The 14,131-nt window shown below is 46.7% G+C and overlaps 2 protein-coding genes across 3 annotated transcripts in view; one reads left to right on the forward strand and one right to left on the reverse strand.

Moving 5' to 3' along the window:
- The window catches only part of LOC112558986 (lipoxygenase homology domain-containing protein 1-like), a 57,265-nt gene that overhangs the window by 35,163 nt on the left and 7,971 nt on the right, over positions 1 to 14,131 (reverse strand).
- LOC112558524 lies at positions 817 to 13,522 on the forward strand. 2 transcript variants are annotated; one of them, XM_025229018.1, is made up of 6 exons: positions 817 to 1,153; positions 7,486 to 9,588; positions 9,858 to 10,034; positions 10,464 to 10,697; positions 11,335 to 11,872; positions 12,230 to 13,522. In XM_025229018.1, the coding sequence occupies exons 2-6, from the start codon at positions 8,182 to 8,184 to the stop codon at positions 12,328 to 12,330; spliced, it is 2,457 nt and encodes an 818-aa protein (XP_025084803.1). In that variant the 5' UTR covers positions 817 to 1,153; positions 7,486 to 8,181; the 3' UTR covers positions 12,331 to 13,522. The 2 variants fall into 2 exon arrangements, with proteins under 2 accessions (XP_025084803.1, XP_025084804.1); XM_025229019.1 differs by lacking the exon at positions 817 to 1,153 and adding an exon at positions 6,628 to 6,820.

Raw genomic sequence — 14,131 nt, forward strand, 5'->3', positions numbered from 1 at the left:
CCGTTCCAGTCCTTGACTGTTAAAGTCTGAGACCGTTCCAGCAGCTCCCATTCACTGAGACTGTGTACAGTCTTTTGTCGACGCAAGTGAGTCGAGGGGAAAATTGACAACAGAACAGTTATTCGAAATCCTTTAAATTCGGAACATATCGGCACATAGAAATTATCAGTCACATTGCCTTGCCACACCTACAGCTCTCTGGATAACGGTTTCGCGCTGATAAAATAATATTCCGCAATAATTTTTTTAGCACAGCAGCTTTAGGCCTTAAGCTGAATTTATATCTGAATATTTTACTCAAATCAAGTGTTTATATGTAATCATGCCCAGATTGGTAAAATGGGAAAAAAGAACTGTGTTCCACATATTACTCAATTCTATCGGGGAAAGAATGATGGCGTGTTTTGCTACCAACTACCGCAATATCGTCATTTCAGAGACTGTAGTGCGGGGATGGGGGAGAGGGGGTTGGAGGCGGCAAGCCCACGTGATGATAATCAGTATCGCAAAAAGACCCCGGAAGTGTAGGAAGACTGGAACTGACGTCAGTAGAAATAACGGTACATCAGAGCACGTGTCGGTCGCTATGCTGACAAAGAAAACGAGGATTTCAGCTGACAAAAGTTAATGCGCATGTTTGTGCCTCGGGGTAATGTGGCCACGGCGTAGGGCCACCAATTGTCGTTAAGTACTGGGGCCAGGAACTGCTCTCTTCTGCGGCACTCTCACAACGGAAAAGCCGATCTCCCCCATCCACTCCCCCTACACACACACCATCATCACCCCCAACCTCTTATTAACCCCTATCCTCTTTCTACCCCCACCCTTCCGCCACCTGGCGAGTGTTGAGAAGAGAGCCGCCTTGCTGCTGGTCTAACTGTCGGTGCACGCGCGGCATCTGCAAGCTCTCTCAGAGCCACTGCCCGCACCACCAATGCCGCTAAGCTTTTGAAGACGTGCAAGAGAACTCCAAGCGCATCTTGAGCTACAAAAACCTGGTTTGCCAAGTGAGAAAAAGAAATCTCCATTTGAAGAGGTCAAGCATTTTTGTTTTTGACAGGTGTGGGAAACCACCCATGCCAGAAGTCTCTTTCTTGAAGGTGGACTGAGCAAATTGTGTCGCTGACAGACAAATTGAATTTTAAAAAAGCCGGTAAGTAACTTGTTTACAAATGCTAATGTTACAAACTGTTGTCACTAGTCCCCCTGTAATAGCTTAAAGATCTTTTGTACCTAGTCTTATAGGTGTTCTTTTATAGATAGTTCTTCTCTATTCCCACTGCTACTCTACACGTTAAAAATCTTTTCCTTTCTCACTTTTTTTTTTCTCTCTGTTTGTTATTGTTACCAGTTTCAGCACTCGGTGAACATCGCAACACTAATGTCGCTTTGTTTGTTTTATTTTTTCTTTCTCTATATGTACGCATAGAAAGGAGACGTCTGGAAATTATGTACTGTTTATGCACTGGATACGAAATCAAATTTTGTATTTATTGGCCATGTGCCCATGCACGTTAAAAATTTGAAGGTGAAAATGTGTGATTGACCTTTAAGATCAAAACCGCACCTTGATGTATGTGTTTTTAATATCGTCTTCTCAAAAAACCGTTTCTCAAAAAGATTTCGTTTTGCTTAAAGCTAAGCAGATGAAGACTTAGAGAGTGATCGTGCAATAGTACAAGTAGGTATTCAGTCTTAGAATGTTTGTAAGTACATCCTTCAATTATTTTGTGCCTCCTGTGCACGCTTGACCACAAATATATGGAAGTAGAGTGCGAGGACCAAAATGATCTAGATGCAACTGACTGAAAAGCAGACAATAAGATACCAGCGAAGAACCTTTGGTGTATAATTGTATAAAAGACCAGTTTGTTGTGCACACTTGTGCTGATACCACCATGTTTCAAAACCAGCATCCTAATTGGTCCTTCATGCATCGATGAGCGAGTGACATCATCGTGCATGCATCACAGACAGAAGAACAGTACGTCCTTCACACGTCACCGACATCCTCTTCCACCAGTACATCTGAAGAAGGTACAGCGGTAAGCCTCTCTGCCGACAACAATGTACGAGCCTATCGGCTATTGGTGTGCCAGTGTGAAGCTTGTACCTCGTTGGACACAGTGTTATCATGGTCTAGTGACCAAAGCTTGCGAGAAAATGTCTACAGCAGACGGTCAAGGAGGAAGGGTGGAGTGAGGGCTGGTTCTAGTTGGCCATCATGGACCCCAATGTTAAGTCAGCAAGCTGCAGGAGTGGCTGCGTAAAATACTAATGAGGTGCTTAACAAACAAGACGTGAGGGCTTGCACGACCCCTCTCCCAACATTCAGAGTCACACGAGGAACGAGGCAAGAGTTGAAATAACGACGAAAGCTGTGCATCTTGGGCGATTTTATGACGAGTTGCGGTGATACATGAAAACACGTACCCATCCTCCCCCAACCGATTCCAATCAGCGCCACTAGTGTCACACCTACAGGAGTTGTAATGGAAACAGCTGTCATTGCGGATTTGCACCAAAGAAAGACATCGCTTTGAGATGTACAGGCGTCCCTGGAGATGAGATCTTGAGAATCATGATCTCGCCATTTCCACCGCACCTCTTTCTCTTGGTGTTGCCCAGGGTTCGTGCCAAGAGTACACTGAGCGTCTATATTAAGCTCTTTGGTTCTAGTGACATTGACATTCCAGTCGGTAACAAAAGATTTTTCTGGCAAACGACCGTTTAACTTCCAGTGCTTTCCAGCTTGCACCTCGCTGTTGTCCCTTCCCCATCCTCCCTCCTTCGCATGACAGCTTAACAAAAAGTCTGTTTGCTCACAAGCACGATCAACTTTCAGGATGAGAAGTTTTATGGCTGCGTGCTAGCAGGGTAAAGCCACATTATTTTCTTTTCTTTCTGTAGGGATTTTTCTTTTATTCCTTTATTTCTTTTAGTCATCACTTCTTCCAATGAAGTATCTCCATCTTTAAGTCTTGAAACTCTGTGCCCCATGTGAACAGAGACACAGCTGCAAACGACCGATCAGTCATTCACTCAGTCCCTCTGTATCCCAAATCCATCCCTCTCACAAAGTCCAACCACTTGTTTTTCCCCCAATACGATTGTTAAAACACAGGGGAACCACTGAACGATGCTGCCTCTATTTTAAACAGATCTGTGATACACGAACTATGACTATATTGCAAAGTAATACCTTATCAACTTTCAAGTACCAAGACTTTTTTTCTAAATCTTTTTATGTGTAACAACAGCCTGAAGCGGTTCCTTTTCCGCCCTAAAGAACCTCGGGGAACAAAACGTTTATATGGCGTGTGGTGATCAAAGACGTCAGATAACGGAAGGTCCGTGTGGTGCTAGTGGTGCCAACGGCTGTGGTCATAGAATCAGAATCCATCCCCTCCACCTCGATATGAGTGCTGTATCATCTTACGCTGGCTGCATACAAGTGTTAAGTGCAGGAGGAGAGTCTGTGTGGTGTTTATAGGCATCCGCCATCTTGCCACATCCTTGACACACAACACAGCGAGCTTCAGGGCCCCATTTCCGCACTGCTGATCATGTGGCAGTGAATCACTAACTGCCAGGGAAGAAAAGAAAAAATCATCCCCTAAAGATCGTTTTAAGGAGGACGGGTTTCTTTGATAACGTGCACACAAACCCCTGAGACGGAAGACCTTTCAAACAATAAATAAAGCACGCGGTAGCGTTTCCGTCTCGAGGCTGTCTCGCAGGCGCTCTCGCGACTTGTGTGCACGTTCAGCACTTTTTCTAGAAGCACCGCATGATGAATGTGGAGAAATTTGCTGCACATCGACGCATGAAGGACTGACTAGGATGCTAGTTTTGGAACATGGTGGTATCAACACAAGTGTGCACAACAAACTGGTCTTTAATACCATTATATATCAAAGGTTCTTCGCTGGTCTCTTATTGTCTACTTTTCATTCACTTGCTTTAAGGTCAGCTCGGTCCTCACACTCTAGTGACCTGGTGACCTTGCGCTAACTGTTGACCGCAACTGGCAATTGCTTTCATAATGACTTCCGTTAGAATTAAGTGCCGAGGACAGCTTACCAACCACCAAGCCAGGCAATACGAAATTTTAAAAATCAGTAATTTAAAATAAAATATCGTATGTTACTCAATGAACAGGAACTCAGAGAATCCATCCGTTGCCTGGCGATGCCGTTGTCAGAGACATCAACTAAACAAAGCTTAGTCCAGCGTTAAAGAAGCAATTTCTACAAGAAATAACCTTTTCTGGGTGGCCTACTCACGGTCAGATTTGACTTTTTTTTTACCCTATGGATAGGCTTCCCAGGAGCAGAGTAAGACATTCTAAGCATTTTGAATAGTATTTAGCTCTCGAATTTCGACCATTAGTATATAAAAACAACCGCATACCATATGTCTCTGCTTACGAAAATGCTTATTTTACACCACTTTGGCATGAAATATTTATCTCTCAAACTGTGGTTTCAGTTAATAAACCCTTTTCCATATATGGCGACGATCATAAACTATGGGGTGGAAATTCTGTCACGTTAAAAGCCGCAAGTTTCAGATGTAACACGCAATAAGGAAGCAGGTGGATAGACTGGTCTGTGCCCTTTTATAAAACTTCGCCGCCCAAGAGCTTGGATGGGTGCGGTAAAAGAAATGAGGAAATGATAAAAACGTACATTATCGGCCCGGCTTTGAAATGATAATGGGCTATCACCAACTTCTATTCCGGCTTTCTGCTGGAGGCCATTGTCTGTGTAAACTGACGGTTATGGGAATGGCAGGAAAAAACACATCCTCTACATATGGCAACAAGGAGACAACTGTTCCCCTTAACTGCACATGCCCAAAGAGAACTACTTACACAAAGAAGACGAAAAAAAGACAACGTTTAGGTTAAAGCCACGTGGCGCATAGCACGTGCAGTGCAAACCTCCCGTGCGATTTGAGTGCAGACGAGGGCACGAGGCGGCGAGCCTGTATAGATAAGATGCATGGCGGCAGATGCAGGATGAGAGACATACTGAAGAGGTGTCGGCTTGAGGCTGATGGGGGTGCTGGCGATTTGTTTACCGCCAGCACCAACAAAACGGGTGTCTACCCCCATCTGATCTGTTTCTGGGCCACCAGTCATCTACAGGCGGACCTTAGAGAGTTCACTAACAGTCCTACGGCCAGTTTACTGCTAACGGAGATCCTAACAACCCGACCAGCAAGTATAGAGTTGCGGTCTCCACTCATCTGCGTGGCTGTGTAGCCGAGGAAGTTTAGATAAATGACACATGACAGGATGGGCGAGTTTTAACAATGGGTTTTTTAAACATGTCTTTATGAACCTAAATGAAACTGGTGTTGCACGCCAGAGGCGATCACTTCAGCATGGTTCGACCTGCAAGACGCATTCAGGGTGTGATGAGTGCAAGCTGAGTGTTCACGCTGTGAATCATCAGTCGAACGGTAACGGCTGCACATTCAAAATCCTGCCACACACGCGTGTACACACACACACGCGCGCGCGAGAGAGAGAAAGAGAAAAGTAGTTCAAAGTGAGGTAATGGAAGACAACAAAGACCTCGAGTCTACCGCGTTCGTCGTTATTACAGGTACTGAATACCTGTTGAAGGCCATTTGTAATAGCTTGCTTAGATGATATGCCGTCTCCTGACAGGCTGTCAGTGCACTCGCGGACCAAACCAAAAGACAGGGTGGGGAGGATGCACACCATGGTGAGAGGAATATAAACATCGGGATTTTTTTCTTTTTCTCAAATGACACTCTGCGTAGTACATTTTATTTTTATCTTGAACCAGGGGTAGCATAACAGATAAAAATAAGACTAGCCCTGCAAAATTTTATCAGGATCGGAAAAACGGTGTAAAGTTGCATACTGCAAGCAATAACACACACACACACACACACACAAAATACACGTGCACACAGATATTCGCATACACAACCGTCTGACTGCCTTATAAGATTTTACACTTGAAGTCGTTGCCTCCTGGTGCAATTCCGGGGTAACTCTGAGCTGATATCCTTGTTAGATCTTTTTTCCCACAGCTAACGTGCGCTCGTTGACATTGCCGTCCCAACTACTTTATGAATTTAAGTGCCTTTGACAGCCAGCTTTGAATGAAAATATGTTAGCAGGCGTTGTCCTGATGTTCGGATTGGAGAAACGTTCTAGTTTTATCTTTTGTTTTCCCTCTGGCTCTCTTTTAAGACCGTGTTTCCCTCGCTTGTCATTTACAATTTTCGCTTTTGACAGTTATATCGAGGACAATTAATTAAGAGGCAACTCTGAGCAAACCGAAAGAAGAGAAAATGTATATGAATTCGACTGACAATGAGGCCAAAGATTAAGTACGGTCTTCAGTCAAACACAAAACCGGAAACGTCGTCTCCCACAGATCGTCACTGCAGTAAGGAAATGAGAAGTACTTTTCTTAACGACATTCACAACAGGAACATTGCCGAACTTTGTTGATTTGAGTCATTTTCAAAGGGCTAGAGCTGTTCCCAGACCCTCCCAGCAAAGCGACATAATGAAAACAACGCATGCACGTCACGGACAGCGGCGCTGACGCCACTACGCATGCTCAGCAGCGACTTCCAGGGCCGCCACTCAGCTGACGGCTCGTCTAGGGTGGGCTAGGAAGGTGGTACTGGGAACATCCTGTTGAGATCTCTCTCACTAGAAACGCACCTAGCTCATAAGTTACTGGTCAGTCTCACCAAGACTGCCACTTGCATGCTACCGTCTACCGTCCTCAGGAAAAATCCACGATCGGCTTCTCTGCTTTAACAGGTCAGTTTAACAACACACACGTAGCTGTACTGTAATAATAGATACCGTGTTTTCATTTCTAGTGAAGCAAACATAAAACTGCACCTTCGGTGAATTACACACACACCACTGTAATTCTCAAATAGGAGAGAGAGAAGGGGAATAGAGAGAGACCAATTGTCATTAGTGGTGGGGAGATCTGTTTAAAACAGTAGCAACACATTCTTCAATGAGTGTGACAATTATCAGGAAATCTCATTGAGGCCATCTTTGGGTTTTCACTCTAGATTAATAGTTAATCAACTGATCAATCATTTACTATGTAACTTTGAGGTCCTACCAGTAGTCAGTTAAGACTGCTGCACAAAATGAATTTTCCTGGTGATCTACAAATCTTTAAAAACTTCTGTACAGAATACGTTATCAAGGTGTTATATCTTCCTTCTGCGAGCACAACACACAAAGGCAGCTTTCTCTCAGGCTACACAAACTGTAAGAATTATATCTGTAGATATCTATACAATCTGTGATATCCGTCAAGTTTCACCCGACAGTTAACCTCGTCTGTAGAAGGCGCTGAGGCAGTGCGGTCAGCTTGAAGCGCTCTGATGTACTATAATGTTAGCCAGCTGCTGCTAGGAATACATTTTCATTTTCTAGTCACTTTTTGTTTGGTTCTTCTCCAGGCCTGCGGATGGTCATCGCCATGAGATAGCCTCAGCTGCTGCCATGGTGTAAAACACCAACTAACTGCGGATGGTCAAGCCACACGAGTGCAAAAGACGAGAAGGGAATGTACTAGACGCTGTAAGTACTGCGCGCTGTGCTGCAAGTGCTGCGACGAACGTGCCGCGGCAAACAGAGGCACTAAGAGACAGACCACGAGGTAGGTCTGTGTTAGATACCTCTAGACAGTACATGGCAGATGAGGTGTTTTTTAACACCCCCCGTGCATCATTCCGCCTATCTGTAGGCTGCTGCTAATGACAAGCTCGCGATCCCAGTAACGCTATAACCAACGAGTGGCAGCTCTGTGGCTGTTCTTGGCAAAGCTTCCACCTGCCTGCTGGCGCCTGGTTCATTCATCGCTGTTGATTACTTCCCCACAATATATTTATATCGTATATTTTACTCTTATGTTCAATGCCAGGAGCGTTAATTTAAGCATCTCGGCGTTGTTCACTTGGGAGAGATGTGCCTACATGCAAAATGAAACGTTTTCGTTACCAAAGACGGAAGGAGGAGAAGAGAGGACGACGAAAAGTGATATGTGATGGAAACTGTGCGAGGTGCGAGTGCTGAGGCGAGCTTCGGTAAGAAACGAGAGGGGAGGACAAACCGAGACGTAAAGCAAGCAAAGTGAACGCAGCGGGCAAGAGGCCATGGCGCTGATGACGTCAGGCAGGCGCCTGTTGGTGCTGACTACCGTGCTGTCCATGGGGCGCCTGGTGCTGCCGGCCGCGGGGCTGGACTTCCACGGAATGGAAGACAACTGTATCCTGAGTTTTGTGGTGCCGCGTGACAAGGTCAAGTCGTCGTGCGACATGGAGGAGCGCGTGACGCGGCGCCTGAACGCCATGGAGACCAAGGTAGCGCTGTATAAGCAACACATGCAGGAGCTGCAGGAGCAGCTACAGAAGGAGCGACAGATCAACAGCGAACGGCTGCACCAGATGGAGGAGCGGGTCAACCGGCAGGTCAAGCCTGTTCAGGAGACAGATGGCCTCCTACAGAAGCGCATTTTGTCGCTGGAGGAGGAAGTTAGGAAACTGCGGGCGGCGCCGGCAACATCATCGTCGTCGTCGTCTTTCCCCTCGTCATCTGCTTTTCATAAGGAAGTTATATCCAACAGCCTGCGGGACTCAGAGGCCATAGTGGTGAGTGGACGAAGTCTGGACGAACAGAAGACACTGCAAAGCCTGGTGAAGGCGCTGGTGCACTCGGAGGTCAAGGTCTTGCTTGACAATTACACACAATACAACCAGGTCATCAACGTCGTGCCCCGCGTGGACAGCACGCGCAACTGGGAGGTGCAGGAAGAAGGGAGGGGAGAGGAGGGAGGTAGGGAAAAGACCCTGGTAGCAGACGACAGTCACTCACTGACGACTGCACCGGCTGAGCTACGAGCGGATTCCACCAAGAACTTAGCTCTCACCGACGATGTAACCAACATCGTCGAGCAGATCAACTCGACAAGAAGGCAGATAACGGAGGAAGTGGAGATCATCTTCAGGAACATCACATCGGGCCCCGTGGTGTTGGAGACAACGGCACTCGAGAAAGGGGACGAATCTTCCCGCAAGTCGCCAGACACGGGCGAGGCGGGCAGTGGCACGGTGCCTGAGAACCTCGGTGAGGTCAGCGGGGTTCTGACCTTCACCGACGCGGACAACGGTCCCACGGAACACACCACACAGACCAACTTGCACGTGCCCACCGGTGAGGTCATCGTCAAAGAGGTCGCGGACGCTCCTCAGGCTCGCATGCACGGCAAAGGGGGCAAGGCGACTGCAGACGGCCAGGGACAAACGGCCGTGCAGCAGGGGGAGCAGCAGAAAACTGACCGCAGCCAACAGGAGGAGAGCATGTTGCGCGATCACAGTCAGCTGCTTCAGCAAAACGAGCTGCTGAAGACGGAGATCCAGCGCATCCTTCAGCAGAAGATGGACGAGATCCTGGACCTGGTCTCCAAGCGCTATGCTGTGGTGCAGTCACGTTTAGACGACCAGGAGAAGCGCTTGCAACAACTGGAGCAGCGAATGACGGACAGCGTTAAGCAGTTGGAAGAGGCGAGTGTTACCCAGCTACTTCACTCTTTATTTGCTATTAGGAACATTTTCTATAAATTAATGTAATACTTGCATTGTTTTATTTTTCTTCTTGTCACGGTCGTTTTAACAAGACGAAATCATTTGCTTTATTGAGCTAGTTATCGAAAAATCTATGTTATCCTGAAAACGTTCCATACACATAAAATGGGTACAACGTCACGTAGAACGGAAAGCATGTGTGGACAAACGACATTAACGGGAGGTCCTCTGTTTTGCGGGTGCTTCAGAGTGTGAAAGGGCTGCAGCTGGAGATGACGTCAGCATCTCAAGGCATCCAGACTGTCTTCGCGCGCACCGAGGGCCTATCTGAGCTACAGGAGACGGTGAAAGACCTCAAGAAAAACATGACTGTGGAGGGCGGAACTCGCTACCTAGAGGCCTTGATAGACGAACATAACAAGAAGGTAAAGTGAAGTCCGGGTCTAGCGCTTAGACCTTGATGATGGGCGGTCGGACGGCGGGATGGGTAGGGTTGGGAAGGAGATTTAAACGGTCGCTTTGTGAACAGTGAAGACCTTTAACTTTCGCCCTCCAACCCACCCGTTCACCCACAACCAAAATATCCTTTAGGAACAAAGCACAAAGCCAAACTGCATCAAAATCGGTTTGACAAAACGACAACGACGACGACGACGACAACAACAACAACAACAGCAGCAGCAGCAGCAGTAATAATTTGATATAATCCGAATCTAATGTAAAACTGTCACCAGAGACAGTAAACCCGCTGAACATATTCCATGTATCCGTTTACGTCCGTTAATTATGATGCCTGTCACTGCCTCTCTCTATATATAGAGATACATACACAGTATTTTTCTCTGATGTAAAAGGTGCGGAAGCTGGAGCGCCTGACGGCGGTGTACCAACAGTCGATGGAGCATTACCGCAATGAGTCCAAGATGGAGTATCGCGACTTGACGGAGCGCATGAACAAAGAGGCCGGCGTGGTCAAACTCCTGCACCAGTCCCTGTACGACAACATTACCAGTGATGTCCAACAGGCGACCAGCCACCTCAACACCTCTTTCAAACACGCCGCCGATGAAGTCAGACAGCGCATGCAGGTCACAAACTATAAACTATGTTACTATTCATGTGCATTTCTGTCTATTTGCATGTCTTTTACATATAAGGATCCCCCTCCCCCATTTTAAGAAAGGTAAAGAGCCCCATAGCCCAGTCTACGTAGGAGTATTGAACGTAAGTGGTTCAGTGCGTCTAGGGTACTGTGAGTAGAAGGAGGAGCCAGTCTTCTGTCACCGCCTTTATCTCCCGCTGGGCGGGCAAAGGGGAAGTTTTCCAGTCACAAGCCAGAACAGGCCTCTAGCTGGTGACCTGTCTTACAACTATACACACCAAGCAAAAGCAGGCTCTCTACTGTAAGAACTAAAAATAACGCCAATAATATTGAGATTATAACTTTGTTTAGAGACAGTTTCTGCTTGTGACTCGCTTACAAGACTGAGCATATATTTTACACAGCTCAGTTCGGTGTTACCAGTTTGTCCTCTTCGAATAAACCCATTCATATTTTCCTGAAGCATTTTTTTTTCAAACTTATCCATAGCAATTCTCTCCCCATTAGCCTAATGTCTCCAACCTATTTACACCAAAAAACAAAAGTGTATATAATTTTATACATGATTTACGATTCCCCGAAACATAAGCTCCGTTCCTAAAAGGTTAAATCTCCTCCTGCAGGTGATGGAGGACAGCAACCTGCTGCTGCAGATCGACTTGTCTAGCTTCGAGAGGCAGCTCAAGTCCAAGACCTCCAAACTGGAGGACAGCTTCAAACAGCTGGAAGTGGATGTCAACGACATCAAGCAGAAGACCCGGAACCTGCAGAGAAGCATGGGAAGCCTGGAGTCCACGCACGACCAGCTGGTGCAGGCGTCCAACGCCACGTCCAAGGAGGTGGCAACGCTCAAAATGGAGGTCAAGCTTAATGTGCTGAACGACTGGCTTCCGTACAACTTCGACCATGCCAAGTCACGCACTGACTGCTTCGGGGACCAGTTCGTGCGACGCTCCACTTTCAAGACCGGTCGACTGGTAGGAGTCGTGCTGTGCAGCCGCGATCGCTACAAGATCTTTCTGGGCCAGAGTCTGACGGATACCTTCAAGAACATCGGTGACGACGTTGGCATGGGAGAAGACCACTGCCAGTTCGTGGGCGCTACGGATGTTTCTAAGGTCAAAGTCAGCCCATTCGCTTCTTCCATGGAAACTGAGCAAGGTATGGCCGATCTCAGTCAATTGTTTTCTAGCCTATCCAATGCAAGGAAGCTTCGTGAACTTTTGCACGGATGTACAAATAGCATTTAATACACCAATATTTTATAATTATATTGTTGTGATCAGTAATGAGGCTGAAACAGCGGTAACCATCAGATAAAAGGAAAAAGAAATTATAAAGCGCCAACTTTAAAATACGTTCTTCATTTTTACAACCATAATGTAGAAAGCAAACGAACGCGTTTCATGACTGAAACTTGTGAACTAGCTTTTTAACTCGCTCGTCTTTTTTCTGTATGAGATTTTGTTTGTAAACTCAGTGCGCTATTTCTAGAACACTGTTGTCTTTCTAACGTAGGTTACGTGCGCGCGCACTGGGGAGAGGAACCCAGGCCAGAACTGATCAGCTTCATCAGACCCTCGCCCTTGTGGTACGAATGCGGCGTGTCTGTCCCATGACCTGCTCCTCGAAGCCGGCCTGTCAGGCGTCAACGAACTAGGCCCAAGCTTCGTGTGAGAACCCGCAGGCAGCTGTAATAACCAGGCCTTTGTTTCGGCCCGTTTGTTTACTCTTCCCCTCCTACCACCCACACCAAGTGTGCCGTCTTGGAAGGGCGGTGCATCCGGATACCAGCGCAAGAAGCAAGTTGGGACCGAGGTTGTGAGAATATACAGTCGCACCCTGTTTGACGAGCAAGGCGTGCTGCCCGCTCTTGAGGGGGACGGTGGTGAGGAAACAGTTCCTACCTAACCGTAACTCACCCTTCTTTCGGCAGCAGATGTAGCTGTTCTGCGGCAGTTTTCCGCCGCTTGAGTGACCAGTGGCCTTCATGTGCAACAGAAGTAGTGACGTGGACTCGCAGATGGACTTGCCGCTATGTCCCGGTCATGACCACAGCTTGTCGCGTGTCACCATCGCCCCCCTCCTTCTCGCCTACGTTGGTGTTACAGGAGGGCAGTGTATCAAGCGATGCCACTACGTCTGTCTCACAGCTTGCTGGAGCACCAAAAGGGTGTCCTACATATTCGGAGTGGAACGAGCGTTCGAAAAAAAGGAGGAAGGGGGAACCAAGTGCCACAGGAGGACAAAGCACCGCCGGAGGATTTGAAGGCCAAAAAGTAATATAGACAATAATATACGCCCCTATATTTTAGTCGTGTTATGAGGATTTTTAGCATTACGGGAACTGTGATGAGGCACTAGACAGGTCACAATAAGCTAGTAGTGCATGAAGTGCTCTGAGAGTACACATGAACGCAGTCTTTCCTCTCTAGTGAAATGGCATTGTATACAGGCTTGTCGCAATAGACGGAAAGGGCAAGCAGGTGACTAGCAACGTGACTGCACGTGTATCTCCGTTTCTTGCAATGTGTTCCTTCTTCTCGGTGTCTGCTGGAAGGTACTGCAATTATTGTTTATAGATTTGAATACCTGCAGACATTTTCAAGCCGAGCAGTCAAATAGATGTACAGTACTTGTTTGTTTGTTGCGATAGCTAATTAAGCTATGTGTTTATTTTTTTTTTTTCTTCATTCCCAACTCCCCTACCCCCTCAACACCACTCTCCTCAAACTAACGTCACTTCTGTACTAATGTACATTAATGTAATGTTACTAATGTACATTAAAATATTGCTTATTGTAATGTTTAGAATGATGCTTTTGCGTTGTGAAGATTTCTGGTCGAAGTTGCTATGCGTAGCCCTTCAGCAAGGTTCATCAGAGACCAAATCCATCCCACTTATTCTGTCCTCTGGGCTCGAAGTTTTCGGTTGGCAGTGGACACTGGCAACATCTGTTGTCAGTGAACGGCTGCTGCTGCCGCTGTGTAGAAGTTAGCACTTGGGTGATCGAGATTGATCTATCTCTACATCATGACAAGAATTAAGTTTTATTTGATATTAAGATTTTAACAAAAGTCTGTTTCTTCTCGTTCTCTTTCGGTGCGTCTTGCCCCAGTCGAAATCTCCGATGGAGGTACACTGTATTCTCTATCATTTCTGTTGTTTTCCACGCTTTTACAAGTGTTTAGTAACTTCCAAGCTTTCGTCTCAAGGAAGGTTTCTGTCGGACTCAAACTGTTTTTGACGGTCATGAGACATTTTTTCAGACGGATGAACTGCCTACCAGGTTGTAGGAGTTGGGGACTCGCAAGCTCGTGACGACGCTGGAGGTAAGCCCTGCGTCCCCCTCCCATCCTTCACCAGTCTTCACTGTGTTGATGATGCACAATAAGTAGGCACAAATTCCTGCCAGTCTG

Source organism: Pomacea canaliculata, linkage group LG3 (assembly GCF_003073045.1).
Source record: "Pomacea canaliculata isolate SZHN2017 linkage group LG3, ASM307304v1, whole genome shotgun sequence".
Classification (NCBI taxonomy): Eukaryota; Metazoa; Mollusca; class Gastropoda; order Architaenioglossa; family Ampullariidae; genus Pomacea; species Pomacea canaliculata.

Coding starts and splice junctions, on each gene's coding strand:
- LOC112558524 (XM_025229018.1), top strand. CDS start 8,182: ATGGCGCTGATGACGTCAGGCAGGCGCCTGTTGGTGCTGACTACCGTG. Junction 10,698..11,334: donor AAGTCAGACAGCGCATGCAG/GTCACAAACTAT, acceptor CTCCTCCTGCAG/GTGATGGAGGACAGCAACCT. Junction 11,873..12,229: donor TTCCATGGAAACTGAGCAAG/GTATGGCCGATC, acceptor TTTCTAACGTAG/GTTACGTGCGCGCGCACTGG.